Here is a 16,448-nt window from a genome sequence, read left to right on the forward strand (position 1 = left end):
AGTTCCTGCTCTACGGAAACGTGGGCTCCTTTCTCCAAATAGCAAACTTTTTAATTTTGATGTTCAATTTTTTTTTTAATGCTTCAAACTTTCTGTGTACCATCAAAGAAATCTTTGCCTACACCATAACTGCAAAAATGTTTTATATTTTCTTCTAGAAGTTTTATAGTTTGGGCCTGTTAATTTAGGCCTGTGATCCATTCAGAGTTAGTTGTTTGTGTAAACTGTGATATAAGAGTCAAGATTCGTATTTTTCTGTATGGATAACTCTTTGTTCCAACATCATTTCTTGAAAAGAATTTAATTTCCCCATTGAATTGTGTGACAACCTTGTGTGTGGAGATGTATATTTGTTCCACTGATCCTATTATCTAATATTTTAATGCCACACTGTCTTATTTTTGTTGCCTGAAAATAAGTGTTGAAATCCAGGAGTATAAGTGCTCCACCCTTGTTTTTTTTTTTATTTATTTTTTAAATAAATTTATTTATTTATTTTTGGCTGTGCTGGGTCTTTGTTGCTGCGTGAGGTCTTTTCTCTGGCTGCAGTGAGTGGGGGCTACTCTTCGTTGCAGTGTGAGGGCCTCTCACTGTGGTGGTCTCTCTTGTTGTGGAGCACGGGCTCTAGGCATGCGGGCTTCAGTAGTTGTGGCTCACAGGCTCTAGAGCTCAGGCTCAGTAGTTGTCACACATCGGCTTGGTTCCTCCACGGCATGGGGGATCTTCCCGGACTAGGGCTCAAACCTGTGTCCCCGCACTGGCAGGCGGACTTCTAACCACTGTGCCATCAGGGAAGCCCCACCCTTTTCTTTTTTTTTTTAACATCTTTATTGGAGTATAATTGCTTTACAATGCTTTCTTAGTTTCTGCTGTACAACAAAGTGAATCAGGTATATGTATAAATATATCCCCATATCCCCTCCCTCTTGCGTCTCCCTCCCACCCTCCCTATCCCACGCCTCTAGGTGGTCACAAAGCACCGAGCTGATCTCCCTGTGCTATGCGGCTGCTTCCCACTAGCTATTGCTTTAGCTATTCCACATAAGTTTTGGCTCTTCCATAAACATTTTATAATCAGCTAGTCAATTTTAACCAAAGGGATTCAACTGATTAGAATTACATTCAATCTATCAATATATTTGGGGACAACAGACATTGTAGTAATATTTTCTAAACATATCTATGACCAACGTTTATTTTTGTATATATTTTGGCTTTTTAAGTACTTATAAGTTTTCGGCATAGAGATCTTGTACAGCCTCTGTAAAGTTATTCCTAAATACTTTATGTTTTCGATGCTATTACAAATGGAATTATTTCATTTTTTGAATTTTGCTGCTAGTATATAAAACAGAAAACTGATTTTTTAAAAATATAACCTTATGTCCAACAGTCTTGCTAAATTCTGTTATTAGTTCTAATAGTTGTTTTGTAAATTCCAGGTTATTTACATAATTATGTCATCTGCAAATAGAAAAATTTAATTCTTGCTTTGTATTGATTATGCCTTTCACTTCCTTTTATTCTTCTCTCCCTCCAACAATGCACTTTTTTACCTGCTAAATGTTTAAAAGTAATTCGAAAGTGACATTCATGCCAGAAAATTCAAATAACCACAACCAATGATTTTCTTAAAAAGATAACTGGCCGAAAAATTCTTGAAAAAAAATCCCCGATTTTGTTAGATGAAGAAAAGTACATTTATCATAAGATAAAAGAATAAACCTTAGTCACAAATTATATAATTATAAAACTTAATAAAATGATCACATATATACCATTAAATCAAAAATCTAGGACTATATATAATATCAGCACTGGTATCACTAGCATCAAAGCTAGAATTATGAGAAAATTAATACTGCATGGATCCTTCTGACCTCTCATTATTTTCTCCTGTTTAACACTAAGTTACTTTTTACTAAGCACTGAATGTATATGTACCAGGATCTTCTAATCCTCACCAGACTCTCCAGTAAGTAACTAATTATATCTCCATTTTATGTGTGAAGAAATTAAGAATTGGAGAGATTGAACTAATCTAACAAAGGTCAGTCAGGTTAAGTGGCAGGGCAAGGATAAGAACTAAGTTTGACCCCACAACCTGTAGTAATCTTAATTAGTGTCACCTAAACCTCTTCATCACTGGCCCACATAACACCATACTCTAGCCACATTAATCTAAAGCAAACAACAGTAATATCAGTGCTTTTTTTCCCCCCAAAACTCTACCATAATACTTTGCCTTGTTTCGAAAGGACCTTAATGCCACTGATATTTTATTAAGTAAGCAGTGTCAGAAGTAATAAAATACACTTACTGGTTTCGGCATTTTCCTTCTCTTTTTGTCACCCTCTTTAAAAATTCTTCACTTTTATGAATTCTGTTCTTCTGTTAAAGAAAAGAAAGCATAATTGATCTATTATCTTTTTATATAGTAATATTTTTGCTTAACAATATAATTTGTATAAAGAAAACTTTAAACTAACATTTTAAAATGTTACAATTAACATGGAGCTCATTTTATTCTAATTTTCAATGTCTTCTATTATTCACATTCTTTTAAAATACTTATATCTGTGATTTAAAACAGCACACATCTCAAATAACATAGTATAAAGCATCTCAATCATCAACTAAAAGTTTTAATTTAATTACAGACAACACATAGCAAAGGAAAGATTACTAAGGGCCAAATGCTTTCTCTTTCTGAGTCAAGTTTGCCCCTATACCCAGACTGGTAGAGAAGAGGGACGGCGAAGAAGGGAACAGATAGATTCAGATTCTAAAGAAATGAATTCAGGAACACTTCTCAACCTTTCTTCTGTACTGACAAAGACAAAAAAGTAAATACTGATTAATGTAAACTACAAAAAGATAACTTTTTAAAGAAAATTATTTTTCCTCCTTGAAAATTTAAAAGTCCAAGTAGAGACAAATAACATTAAGAGTAACTTTTTCACCTAAGGTAGATAAAACAGCCATAGTCTGCACACTAGTAATCTGCATGCTACTCATCAGCAAGCTAATGGTCTTCACGGAAATACAGAATTGTCCTGAAGACCAATGTTAAATTATATACTCTCACGCTCAGGCAAAAGAAGTAAATCTTAATCCAGGAAAAACAATGGACTATTTCAGGGTAAATGTTCTCACAAACATCTAACAAAATTGGATTTTCCCCCTACAAACCTACCAAAAGATGTAACATTTTTAACCATTTAGTTGTCCAGAAAAAAATGATTATCATTCCAATTTGAAAACCTATAGTAAGAAATATATTAATTACCTGAAAATCAGCTTATATAAGTAATATCTTTGCCAAGAAATTTTATTCATTACACTATCAACTAAATTAATATAGAATTACTTTTGTATTTTAAAAATATATTATCAATTGCTTTTTAAGATACTATTATTAATAAAACTGAAAATTCTCCAAATTGAAATAAAAACAAAGGATCAAAGTAAGGTCGTTTCTCTAAATTTTAGCCAATCACATGTCAATGAACCTCTCCCCATACAGGGAACTGCATCAAGAGAAATTTCTCATCTAATACAATGGGCTATGAAATTCAGTTAGAAGTATTAAATTCCTCATTTCCTAACTCTTAGCTAGGAAATGATAGATAAATATTCCCTACCTACAATCACCTACCTTCATGAACCTAACTGTACTTCAGTCCTATCTTCCACTTCTAAATCCTCTTTTCACCCCTACTATCAAATTCATCTCAGGTCTTAAAACAGCCTCAAAAACCAACCTTTTACATCATTTATAAACTAGTAACTCCCAAATCTGTATCTCCAGACTTGCTTGGCTAACTTGGCTTGCTCAATATCTAAATGATACCTCAAATACAACATGGCTAAAACATGGCTTAAATCCCTACACCCCACAGTCAAATCTGCTTTTTCCGCAAGTTTTGGTGACATATTTCTATAAAGTTATTCATAGTATTCTCTCATGATTTTTTTTATATCTCTACTACATCTACAGTTATGATCCCCTTTCCATTCCTAATACTGTTAATTTTTGCCTTAGTTTTTGCTTGATTAATCTTGCCAGAAGTTTGCTTCATTTATTGGTCTAAAAACCAGCTTTCAGTTTTGTTGATCTTCTTGTTTCTTTTATTTTTGTTTTGTTAATTTCTGTCCTTTTTCTCATCATTTTTCTTCTCATTAATTGGCTTTTACTCTGAGGCTCATATTCTAATCCCTGAAATTGAAAGTTTACCTAAGTAATTTCCAATCTTTTTTTCTAATAACATGCATTAAGGTCACAAACTAAAAATGTCCCACCATAAGGTAATTCCAAACATGAAATGATCTCCCTATTTTGCCAGTGGGACTATTTTCAAGTAATTATCATCTGATTATGTAAAAAAATCTAAATTCCTCACACACCAGACATGAGCATCTATATCAAACTTCTGAATCACAGTAAATTTTCCAGATTACATAAAGTACTTTTTGAATCTATCACTAAAATTAACATTTTTATCCCAAGCCACAATTACCCATTTATAGAAAACATTAGTAGGACGTTATTTTTTCCTATTTGTATTGCTGGAATATATTTTAATATCCACAGTATAACTAGATGTGTTATTTTTAAGTGACTTAAAACCAGATCTCCTCTAGACTTCTTAGCCTCTTTTTTTCACTTAAATCACTTATCAGATGAGCTCCATGAGCTTTCCAAACTGACATGTAGTAAAGGCATTTCAGGTCAATGTGCCTTTCTTAAATAGTACTTCCATGCTCAAGAGAAAGAGAACATCTTGCAATGAGACAGTTCCTAAGAAACAAATATAAATCTCCTTTTGGAGGGAATAATTTTGGGAAAAAATACCTTATATTTAAAACTCCAAAAAAAAAAAAAACTCCACTATTTTTCTAAGTATCACTTTAGTGGCTTCCCACATAGGTTTTTATATATATTTTCATTACTGTTTAGCTCTAGGTGTTTCAGTTTCCAATTATGATTTCTACTCACTGCTAATAAGTTTTAAATTTTCAAATAGAATGGTCAGAGGCCTGGGGGCAGAGTGCTGTCTTTTTATTATTTATTTCTAAGTTTACTATATACTCTAGTCAAAGAGTTCATTAAGATTTCCTTTATGTTTTGTGCTTGGTCAGTTTCATTTCTTTTTTTTTTTTTTGCGGTACACGGGCCTCTCACTGTTGTGGCCTCTCCCATTGTGGAGCACAGGCTCCGGACGTGCAGACTCAGCGGCCATGGCTCACGGGCCCAGCTGCTCCGTGGCATGTGGGATCTTCCCGGACCAGGGCACGAACACGTGTCCCCTGCATTGGCAGGTGGACTCTCAACCACTGAGCCACCAGGGAAGCCCTCATTTCTTTTTGATTTTCCCAGCTATAAATGAAAATAATGTATGTTTTGCGTCTGATAAGTTAGATCAAGCCAGAGTAAGTATTTAATGTTTTGTTTATAGCCTCTCTACTCTCAAAGTTTAGTCTAGTTAATCAAATTGAGAAAAAATGTATTGAATTTTCCCAACTCAGATTGTGGATATTAATTTCTTCTTATAAATTGCCAGTTTTTAATTTATATGCTTTTAGGCTATGTTATTGAGAAAAGGTTTAGAATTATTATATCTAATGAATATTTCCTTTTTTCATTAAGTAGTAATTTAATTGCATATAGAATTCTAAAGTAACTGTTATTCCTTCAGCATTTGGAAGGTATTAGTTTTCTTCTGGCATCTGTTACTGATGAGAAGTCTGCTGGCAATTTAACTAATTTCTCTGAGGTAATATGCCTTTTCTCTCTGCTTTCCTTTAAGATTTTGTGTGTGTGTATGTGTGTGTGTGTTCTTCAGATTTGCTTTTATTTATCTTGTTCAAGATTTGGTAAGCGTCCTTATTCTGAAGACTCATGCTTTTCTTAAATTCTGGAAAATTATTAGTCATTGTCTCTCCCATTCAGCAATTCTTATTAGATACATACTGGATATCTTATTCTCCAATCCATGCCTACTCTTTCACATTTTCCCTCTATTTACCTCTCTTCAACATTCCTCCACTCACTAATTCTCTGCAGGTGTTCTTAATGGTTTACCTGTGCACTAGTTTAAATTTTCAGTGATTATATATTTTAATTTCTAGAAATTCACTTTTGGTCTTTCAAAAAAAACTTTAATGCTATACTATTTTATAATTTGTACTGAATCCTACTTTTACTCCTATTTTATAATTTGTATTGAATCCTCCTTTTACCCCTATAATGTTTATGTCACTATAAAATTTTCTATTTCCAGTTCATTATGACTTATTTCTTTATGGAGTTGGTAATTTTGGACAGAAATCTCATGTCTCTAACCCACTCACTCCCCAGTGTGGGATTCCTGCAAGCCCTGAGCTGTCTATGTCTCCCTATAGAGGTATTTCAGGTTTGCTCCTACAAGCGTACAGTACCAGGAATTTTAATTGTCCTAGATCAATTTTTACATTACCTTCTTGATTTAGCATTCCATTACCATATCAGGCCCCATGGCCACACCCTAGAGAAGTTAGCAGATACTCAAGAGAGCTTGCTCATGTACTGATCATTCTTGTTTGCTAAACCATTTGGCTGCTCTGCCCTTCCTGTGCCATCTCTCACTGGTAAGGAAGAACAAAGGGAAAAAGTGAACACTAACTGGATGCCAGACTATAAACTAAGTTACAGCACTCAAATTACAGAAAGAGTACTCATCAAACATAGGACCAGCTAGGCAGGTAAATAAGCATCATGTATGTCAGGTTTTGCAGAATTTCTTAAGTTTTGTATTACTCAAATACTGGAACTAAATAAAGGTAGAGTTTTTTCCTTTTCCTTTAAGAAATAATTTATCCTAGTTTTCTATATTAGAGTTACTTCAAGTTATACTCTATAGAAAAGGACCTTTCAAGCAAAATAATCCACATTAAAGTTTTAGGTTTAATATGAGTGCTCTGGTGAAAAGTACAAATATATCCCAGGCCAACATATACAAAACCAAGTTTATACACATTAAGCTTTTAAAATCTCCAACAAGACTAAATGATCTATATGAACTGTGGGGAAGTGAGGGGCCTAACAAAAAGCCTTTGCAAATAAGGATACGGTTGACTTCTAAAAGAAGCTTCTAAAAATGTGTATTTTCAGACCAGTGTTCTCTCCTAAATATACCACAAATAAATAAATATAAAACAAAGTAATCTGTACCAAGATGTTCTCAGCAGTACAAAGATATTATAACAGCCAATGATTAAAATCAAAATCACAATTAATACTGAAATTATGTGATAACAAGGGGGACAAACTGTGTCAACATTTACATAAGGATAAGTGAAAAGTAAAAAAACAGGTACCCTTACAAAGGATATTTGGATATACAGAACTGAGCACTTAATACTAATCAGGGTCTTATTTTTGTTAAGTTACTAATTTTAAAAATCAGGTAAGAATTTTAAAAATATATTTCACTAAATTGTCTATATATCAGTTTATGCATAAGATCTCATGACATACATAAGAATTCTACCTTAAATTTTTTAGGATGAAGCTGTGTATAAATGTAGTTAAAACCTAAGTTTTTAGCCAATTTAGTGATCATTAAAAAATATTTATATCACGATAATATTATTTAACCTCAATAGTACATTTCTAGTCCTCCTTTGATTGTATTAGCATATTTTTTTCCCTTAAAAATGGCATCTGTTAGTAGTAGAATGGACAATTTAATAAAATGTCACATGAAAAGCCAAGGTACCTAGATATATGTCCTGAGTTTGTACCTCTAACTGGTTCATCTTGAAAACTGTGTTTCGGTGCCTTCTTTTCTTCTCTAAAGAAATGACACCATATAATCACCTAAATCGCTGTATATCAAAGATGTATAATAAATATCAACTCTTCTCCCCTCTACCCTCATAATAAATAATTATTGAAACAAAATTTACTCCTTCCTCCCCACTCTTCCTAATTTCTTAAAGTGGTCTTACCCTACCTCTTTTCCACACTGACTCCCACAGAACCAATGAAGCACAGTCACGGCAAGCAGTATTAAGAGATGCCACCAGCATATATATATCCCATTTCCAGAAAACGTATGAATACGTACTTAAACACAGTGCCACATTTCTCAGACGAAATATTCACATAAAACATTCTCTTTGTCCTTTAACTCTGAGGGTGACCCTTAAAACAGCCTCTTTTCTGCAGTACAATGGAAAAAACAGCCTCACGCTTAACACCTTGAGCTCTATTAGTCAGTGACACAACAACAGACTCTCCCCACCTGTCAGGTGGTAAAACAGGTGTTAAGTCTGTCCATACTAGGCCTACAGTGATGCTTCAATAATTTATACCAGGCTGCCTAATTTTACTCTTAAGAATTTCTTTTCCCCAAGCCTAACTGTACTTATTTTTCTGTCTTTTGAGACACCTTCTCTGAACATAATTGTGGTCTCTCTGCAGTCCTCTGCCAACTTCCTGTGGGTTTGGGAAGCAGGGTAACAAAGAGAAGTATAAACTGAATTAATAAGGTAATTCTGGTGGTCAAATTAACAAAATAATGGCATCTACAAAAAAAAGTTCTTAATCATTATTTTCCCCAACATGGGCCCCTCTGGTAAAGCCTATGAACCCCCTCCTAGAAAAGTATTTTTAAATGCACAAAATAAAATACACAATATTACATTAAAAAAAAATCAATCATACTGAATTATAATATCAAAAATATAAAAAGCACAAATTTATAATACAGTAATATATATGCTTCTTTGTTAACCTTTAAATCACAATATCTACCAGTGTATCTAATAATTAAACTTTAAGTAATAATGAGTATTAAATGTCAATTTGAGATCTGCAATAACAGTTATTCATCATGAAAATATCTGCAATTTCTATTAGAAACAGTATCTGCTACTGCTGCCCACATTCATAATGGAAGAAAACGTGTAAATAAAGATGCAATTTTTTCACTATTCAAGTTCACAGACCCACAGTTTTAAAACCTCGAATATACAAAGAACTATGCTTATTAAATTTTTTAGCTCTGTTAAGTACTGAATTTAATAGAAATAATAATGTACTTTTACCTATATAATGCCATGTGACTCCACAAGTGAAGCAGAGGACAAGAATTTTTAGTTCCATTTTGCAAAAAAGAAATAAGGCCAAAAGCAAGGATAAGGGTAGTAAATGGAATTATTTGTAGAATGCTCACTCTTCAGCCACTCTACCTACATTATCTAATCTTCCTAATAACTGCCATTCCTCCCTCTGCTCAAGATAAGTATCACAATCCCTTGTTCTTCTAATTAAGGAAATTAAGATTCAGATAAGTCACTTGCCCAAATAAGGCTAGTCAACAAAGTCAGAGGTCCTTCTAAATTCAAGTCCTGTGCTCTTTTGGCTATCCTACTCTGCCTTCCTCTGACATCATTTTAGACAAGCTCATTCCAATTACCAGAGCTTTTCAAGAAGTTAAAGCTCTATCCTCTGTTGTTTTCAGGTCAAAAAGACTACCTCTAAAGACTTGTTGTAAGTGCACATTAATACTGGTATAGTCACCTCTGTAAATTAATATCCTGTAACGGTGACATGCAGTTCTAAATAAGGTATTAAGTGCTTGCTTTTGTAAGAACTGACTTTTGTTCAAGGAAATAAAATATTCAACTTTTTTTTTTTTTTTTTTTGCGGTACACGGGCCTCTCACTGTTGTGGCCTCTCCCGTTGCGGAGCATAGGCTCTGGACGCACAGGCTCAGCGGCCATGGCTCACGGGCCCAGCCTCTCCGCAGCATGTGGGATCTTCCCGGACCGGGGCACGAACCTGTGTCCCCTGCATCCGCAGGCGGACTCTCAACCACTGCGCCACCAGGGAAGCCCATATTCAACATTTAAAAGCAATACACACGTTACTGGAAATGCAAAGCAAATTTCCAGCACTTAAAACAAATATAAGGCACAAAGCAAAGTTTTACACTGAATTTAAATTCTTTTCTAAATGAATTTTGTAAATTTAAAAGAAACACCATGCCTGTATTGCTTCCTAGGAGGGTATAAAAACAATACATTACCATTTGCAAAAATTAAGTTTAAATGCTAAAAGGTAAGAAAACTAAATCCAGTGCAATTTCTTCATCTTACAGTTAAGGAAACATCAAAATTTCATATAAGAAATGATTAAAAATGGAAAAACAAAGATACGTTCATGTAAGTCACCTAGGTAGAAGGAAAGAAGAAAAGTCTCAAACTGACCTGAGGAATTCTCACAATTCTATATATGTTTTGAAACACTAGATACTACAGTAGCTTATTTTCAAAACAGAATAAAGTTAATATGTTTCTTAAATATCTTTAAAATTAGATATTTAATGATATTTCTTAAATATCTTTAAAATTAGATGTTTCTTAAATATCTTTAAAATTAGATATTTAAAGATATTTCTTAAATATCTTTAAAATTAGATATCTTTAAAATTAGACAGTATTCGCTCATGCAGTCAATAAGGCTATATGGCAGTTCTATCATTAAGTTTCTAACTTTCAAGATATTCAATCCCCCTTTTGAGAAATTGGAATGGTGTCTGGCTCACAGTAAGGCCTCAGATGTTTGTTGATTTTTTTTGGTAAATTAAGTTCATATATAATACTCACTTGATTATTATCAAGGGTAATACTTTCCTCTCATCTTTTACATTGTAAAGTGAGCAAACTAGAAAGCAATAGGCTATAAGAGACAGCAACCGTGAACGTGGTAGGGAAAAAAAAAAAAAAAACTCCCAATGAGGTCTCCCAAATACAGGCCTTTATCGCCTCTACCTAAGTCTCTTTCAATAATCTCATTTAATTTGACAAGCAGGGCTCCCCTGCTGGCGCGGTGGTTGAGAGTCCGCCTGCCAATGCAGCGGACACGGGTTCGGGGCCCCGTCCGTCCTGGAGGATCTCACATGCCGCGGAGCGGCTGGGCCCGTGGGCCATGGCCGCTGAGCCTGCGCGTCCGGAGCCTGAGCTCCGCAACGGGAGAGGCCACAGCAGTGAGAGGCCCGCGTACAGTAAAAAATAAAAATTAAAAAATTAAAAATAATAATTTGACAATCAAATTAAATTTAAAGGCCACCTAATTTGACACATTTAATAATATCTATAATTATCATGCTGCTTGATGATTAGATGTAAATAGTAAGCACTTTAGGTATACAGTCATCCCTTGGTATCCACAGGGGATTGGTTCCAGGACCCCTCTGCAGATACCAAAATCTAGGGATGCTCAAATCCCTTACACAAAATATATGTACATTTATATACATACATACATATATATAAATATAAAATATATTTGCATATAACCTACACACATCCTCTCATATACTTTAAATTATCTCTAGATTACTTACAATACCTAATACAATATAAATGCTATGTAAACAATCGTAAATACAATGTAAATGCTATGTAAATACTTGCCAGCATGTGGCAAATTCAAGTTTTACTTTTCAGAACTTTCTGGAATTTTTTTTCCAAATATTTTCAATCCAAGGTTGGCAGAACCCACAGATGTGGCGTGTCAACTGTATATACCAACTTTGCTTAATAACCAAACTAGGTTTTTATAGTTTCCTTAAGTCTAGATTCCAGAGACAGCTTAAATATCAAGAGCACTCATGATGTCTAACAAAGTTTAGTCCATCCCACACACTCAATAAAAGTCAAAGGGTGATTAGATTCAATTAACCATGGCTGAGATTTCCTATGTCCCCATTCTCCCTTTTATTAATGGTCCCTCTATTATACTCGTACCCACATCATTCTGAGTACTAACAGGATTTTCAGTTACAATTTAATTTATCAAAAGGTTATTAGTTAATTTACAGAAACAACAAGAAGTTTTGGGTTTTTTTTGAAGTACAAAACAAGAAACACCCAGAATTCACATCACAGAAGACTATGCTTACAACACTGTTACACTGAATATGAACTCCAGTTTATACACACAAAGAGCACTTAAGCAAAAACAGTTTATGGTATACAAAATGGCACAAGTATATTCCCATTAGAGTGTGACGTTCTCATTATCTTACTGAACAAATGCAAAGAATATCTGGCATATGATTATAAATGTCTGAATGTATGAATAATACCTTAAAGCAGGGGTCAGCAAATATTTTCTGTAAAGGGCCAGGTTAAGTAAACGTTTTAGGTTTTGTGGCCCATACAGCCTCTGTTTCAACTACTCTGTTGTTGTAGCACAACAGCAATCATAGATAATATGTAAACCAATGAGCCATCATGTGTTCACATAAAACTTTGTTTACAAAAAAGGTAGTAGGCTGAATGTGGCCTTCAAACCAGTTTGCTGAACTCTTCTCCAAATGGTTAACAGTAAAGAGAATATCATTTTCAAATAAATCAACTTTACTAGAACCCAAAAGTTTCTTATTTCAAATGTATGTAAATTATGTAGAAAAGCAGAAAAGAAACCAGTGTTACTAGAGCATCCTATTCATATGCATACCGTATTTACATATATAACTAGCCTCTATAAAATGTACTTTAGAATTCTTCTAAAAGGTAACTGATACTGAAATAGGAAAAAAATAACTTTGTGAATTTGCAGGAGTTTCTATACATACTGGTTATTCAAAGAAAAAAAAAAACCTATACAACTACTAACCTGAAAGAACCCCTCTCTTCCAGGAAGTTAAAGCTAGGATTCACCATTAAATGGAACAAAGAAACAAAGAACTGAATCATATGGACCATATTTCCTTTCCAAACAGTTCCCAGGTAAAAAGCTACATATATAATAGGGACATTTCACTACCCAAAATCATAAACCCTTTTTTAAAGGACACCACTTTTCAGTGTCAGTTACATACCATACCCTAGAAGAAAAAAAAAAAAGTGAATTCATCTTCAATCATTAATCAAGAAAATTTGCACATGTACATGAACACTTGAGATTACCAGAAATTCCATTTTTATTGCATTCAAATGATGAAAATCCGAGAAATACTAATTACTTAATGCTCAACACAGTAATAAACACCCTTTCAATGTTTGTTACAAAATAATCTTATTTTTAAAGACTTTAAAATTGCAAATAAGGGATATATATAAAGTATATGTTTACCCTTGCATAAATATTGGCATTTTCTATATACTACAAGGAATAGCTAATAGCAATTACCTCTGAAAAACAGAGACCCCGACTGGGAGAGGTGGTGGGGGGAGGGTTCTGGGAAGCTGGGGAGAACTTTTACTTTTTCCTTAACATCTTTCTGGGTTTTTTTAACTTTGTCATAAAATTTATTAGTTTTATAGTCTTTAAAAATGGTTTAAAATATGTTCATTATAAATTAATATTGAAAAATATACCAGGAACTAATATGAACAGTAAAGGCAGGATTCTTCTGAAAGAGGCTAGAAATTCTGGAACTCTCTGGGGTCAGACTGACCATTTCTATCACGCAACAGGTGAGGATATACTTGCTGCATAAGTTAGGGAAGTTCCCTGAAGGCCTTTTAACACCATGAGGTTTAAAATAACCTTGTAAAGCTGGAGTCTATAGCAACCCAATCCAGTTCCACTAAATCCAGTACCCCAAGGATAATATCAGGGTCGTGAGAAGTGCCCACTAGCTCCTGGTCTGCAGGAGGTCCAAGCCATCCAAGAAAGGGTGACTTCCTCAACTTCCCAGATTCACAGCAATAGCACGATATGATATTAACTCTACCCTATCAAGTATGTTCACCAACATGGCTACCTTCACAATCTTAATAGAACACAATTTTAAATATTGGTTAAAATTTGCCATTTTTAAATTGTACAAGTTGAACTGAATCAAGTTAAAAATGGAAGAAAAAACAAGACTCCCATCATCATTCAAGATTTTAGGCTCCATTGTATTAGACTGTACACAGATTACATTAGAAGATTGAGAACTGAAATTAAGATAAAAGTACATAAAGACTTTCATTTCAACTGCCTGCCAAAGATAAAAATGAATAATAAAATCCAATTCTGCTCTTGGGAATAGTGAAGCAAAAAAAGAAGAAATAAGCCTTGTTCTCTCCCTGAGACTGAGTTTTAACAAAAGAGAGAAAGAACAGCAGAATCTGTCATTTCTCACCGCCACAGAAAAAAGGGTATCAGTTTAATTTCCAGTTAATACAAATGTCCAAAACAAAGGACAGACTAAACATACTTTCCCCACGCTGAAATTAATTACATTTAACTTCTGAGCCTCTCCTACATGCTCTGCCATGCTTGGGAATACAGGAGTGAACAAAACAATGTATAATCCACTAGGGCAAGAATTTAACATTCCTAAATGCCACAAATTTTGTCTCATTTAAATAAAACTGTAAAGAATTCCAATGCATGTCTATTCATTCCTCACTAATAATGTACTGTTTATTAAATCCCATCATATATTAAAAAAAGTGGTTTAGCAAAATAAACAAAGTCAGTGCAATCAACTTTACAGGATACCATTAACTTCAAAATGTTTTATTCAATACATTTTACCACATTTGAGGTAATTAGTCTCTGGAAGATAAAGCCCACTGGTTAAAGTAATGTAATACTGAAAATTTTTTTTTTAAATGCAATCCTGAATATTAGTCTCTCTTCTTAAATCCATCGATAATAATGCTGTTATGGCAAATGGATTAAGCCATTATTTATCCAGCAAAATGAACGGGGCAATTGTTCATTCAGAGCTCCGTCCGAAATATAAAAGAGTATTTAGTGTTCTAAAAAATGTATGCTCCATAAACAATAGACTGCAATGTCTAAGTCCAAGTGCTCGTTTATCAAATAAATTCTTATTATCTTGGGTTTTTACATTTACATCATGCCCGTCTTAGTGCCACAGAACTCATTAAAATGTCTTCTACACAAATCTCAACTGTATTTTAAAATGTATCTTTGATGAAGTTGACTTTTAACCTATTTCCAGCCTCATTAATAACCACTCCTTAATGGTAAAGAACGCTAAATACATGTTGTGAATGGTTAAAGAACCATGCCACATTTGCATAAAAAGTGAAGTGCTCTATTTAAACTGCAATAATGCAGTGCCCCTCACCCCCGCTTTCAAAGTTAGCCCAGGAATTAAGTTTACAACCCTTTAAAGGAAGGGGGGACTGTAATGTCTTCAACTAGTCTACTGGGGTCTAAGATACTAAACTGGGCTGCCTCAAAGGCCGAAGAAAGTTATGGGGCTCGGAGGCCGCCTTCAGCAGTAGAAGCAGCAGGTAGAGCCGGGGCCAGAACTGCGGCCCTCGCCGCGCGGGTGCGGGTGGCTAAGGGCGGTTCGCGCCCCAAACCCCGTAATGCAACATCCCTTTGCCACCAGGGCGGAACACACGTTCTCTAGTAATTCAACACCCTTACTTTCAAACTGGAGGCCGGGGAGAAGAAGTTGTAAAAAATTCCTTCCCTACATGGCAAAACGTAATTTTTCCTAGGCTTAAATCGGTATTCTCAAACTGCCTAGAAGGGACGAGCCAGGCCGAGCCCGGGGCCGCACCAGATCGGCGGGAACCTGACCGAGCTCGAGGCGGAGGGGGTCCGGGGCGGACGCTGAAGGCGGACCCACGCCCGAAGGGAGGAGAAGCGCGCACCGGCGTGTTCAGGCCGCAGCCACGACTCGGGCAGAGCCTCGCGGCTCCCGCGGCCCCGGATGCGGCCTGGCCAGCCGGGCTGTTAGGGCAGCGACACCGCGGCCCTCGCGGCGCGGCCGCCGGACAGCACTGGGCCCCGAAACTTCTCGCCGCCACCTCAGCGTCTCCGGCGAAGCCCGGGAACGGGAGTGGGGGAAGGTAGGGCGCCGGCGGCTTACCCCGAGAGTGGGCGGCTCCTTCCCGCCCTGCGTGTGGCCGGGGCGCTGCGCGGCGCGCCGGGTGTCGCGGCTGCGGCAAGAAGGTAGAGGCGGTGGAGGGAGCGATGGGCCGCGAGAGACGAGAGGCGCCGCCGCCACCGCAGACAGCTCCGCAATATGGCTGCCTGGCGGCTCCTCGGGGGAAAGGCGGGGCTGCCCCACGCCCCCCGCCTCCCCCTGCCGGCCGGCCGGCCTCGCGCTGCGTCCCGAGCAGCAACGCCGCAGTCGCCGCCGCCGCCGCCGCCGCCGCCGCCGCCAGACCTCCCACGCCCCGCCCCCGCCCCTCCCAGCCCCGCGGGCTCGCGGCCGCCAGCCGCGCGGAGCGTCTCCTGGGGTCCCCGTCCCGGGCGGGTACGCGCGAGGGCGGGGCTGCGGCTCCAGAGCCCCGAGGGAAAGAGGGAGAGCGCGGGGGTGGGGGACTCCTTCCGGGGAGGACTGGGCTTGAGCTAAGCCCGATGCTCAGGGAAGAAGAGCCGCCCAACCCGGAGCTGGGAGTGGGCCCGCCGCCTCCCCTCGATGGGCGGAAACTTGAAACTCCCGCTGGTGCCAGAAAACTCACCG

At 36.8% G+C, this 16,448-nt stretch overlaps 1 protein-coding gene across 5 annotated transcripts in view; it reads right to left on the reverse strand.

Annotated features, from left to right (window-relative positions):
- The window catches only part of RDX (radixin), a 102,385-nt gene extending 86,297 nt beyond the window's left edge, over positions 1 to 16,088 (reverse strand). For all 5 annotated transcript variants that reach the window (XM_060160349.1, XM_060160346.1, XM_060160347.1 and 2 more), the window contains exons 1-2: positions 15,849 to 16,088; positions 2,321 to 2,391 (exon numbers count right to left, since the gene is read on the reverse strand). In XM_060160349.1, the coding sequence (XP_060016332.1) occupies positions 2,321 to 2,332 (12 nt within the window). In that variant the 5' untranslated portion in view covers positions 2,333 to 2,391; positions 15,849 to 16,088. The remainder of the gene's footprint in view (positions 1 to 2,320; positions 2,392 to 15,848) is intronic.
- Positions 16,089 to 16,448: the final 360 nt, after the last annotated feature.

This window comes from Lagenorhynchus albirostris, chromosome 9 (assembly GCF_949774975.1).
Source record: "Lagenorhynchus albirostris chromosome 9, mLagAlb1.1, whole genome shotgun sequence".
Taxonomy (NCBI): domain Eukaryota; kingdom Metazoa; phylum Chordata; class Mammalia; order Artiodactyla; family Delphinidae; genus Lagenorhynchus; species Lagenorhynchus albirostris.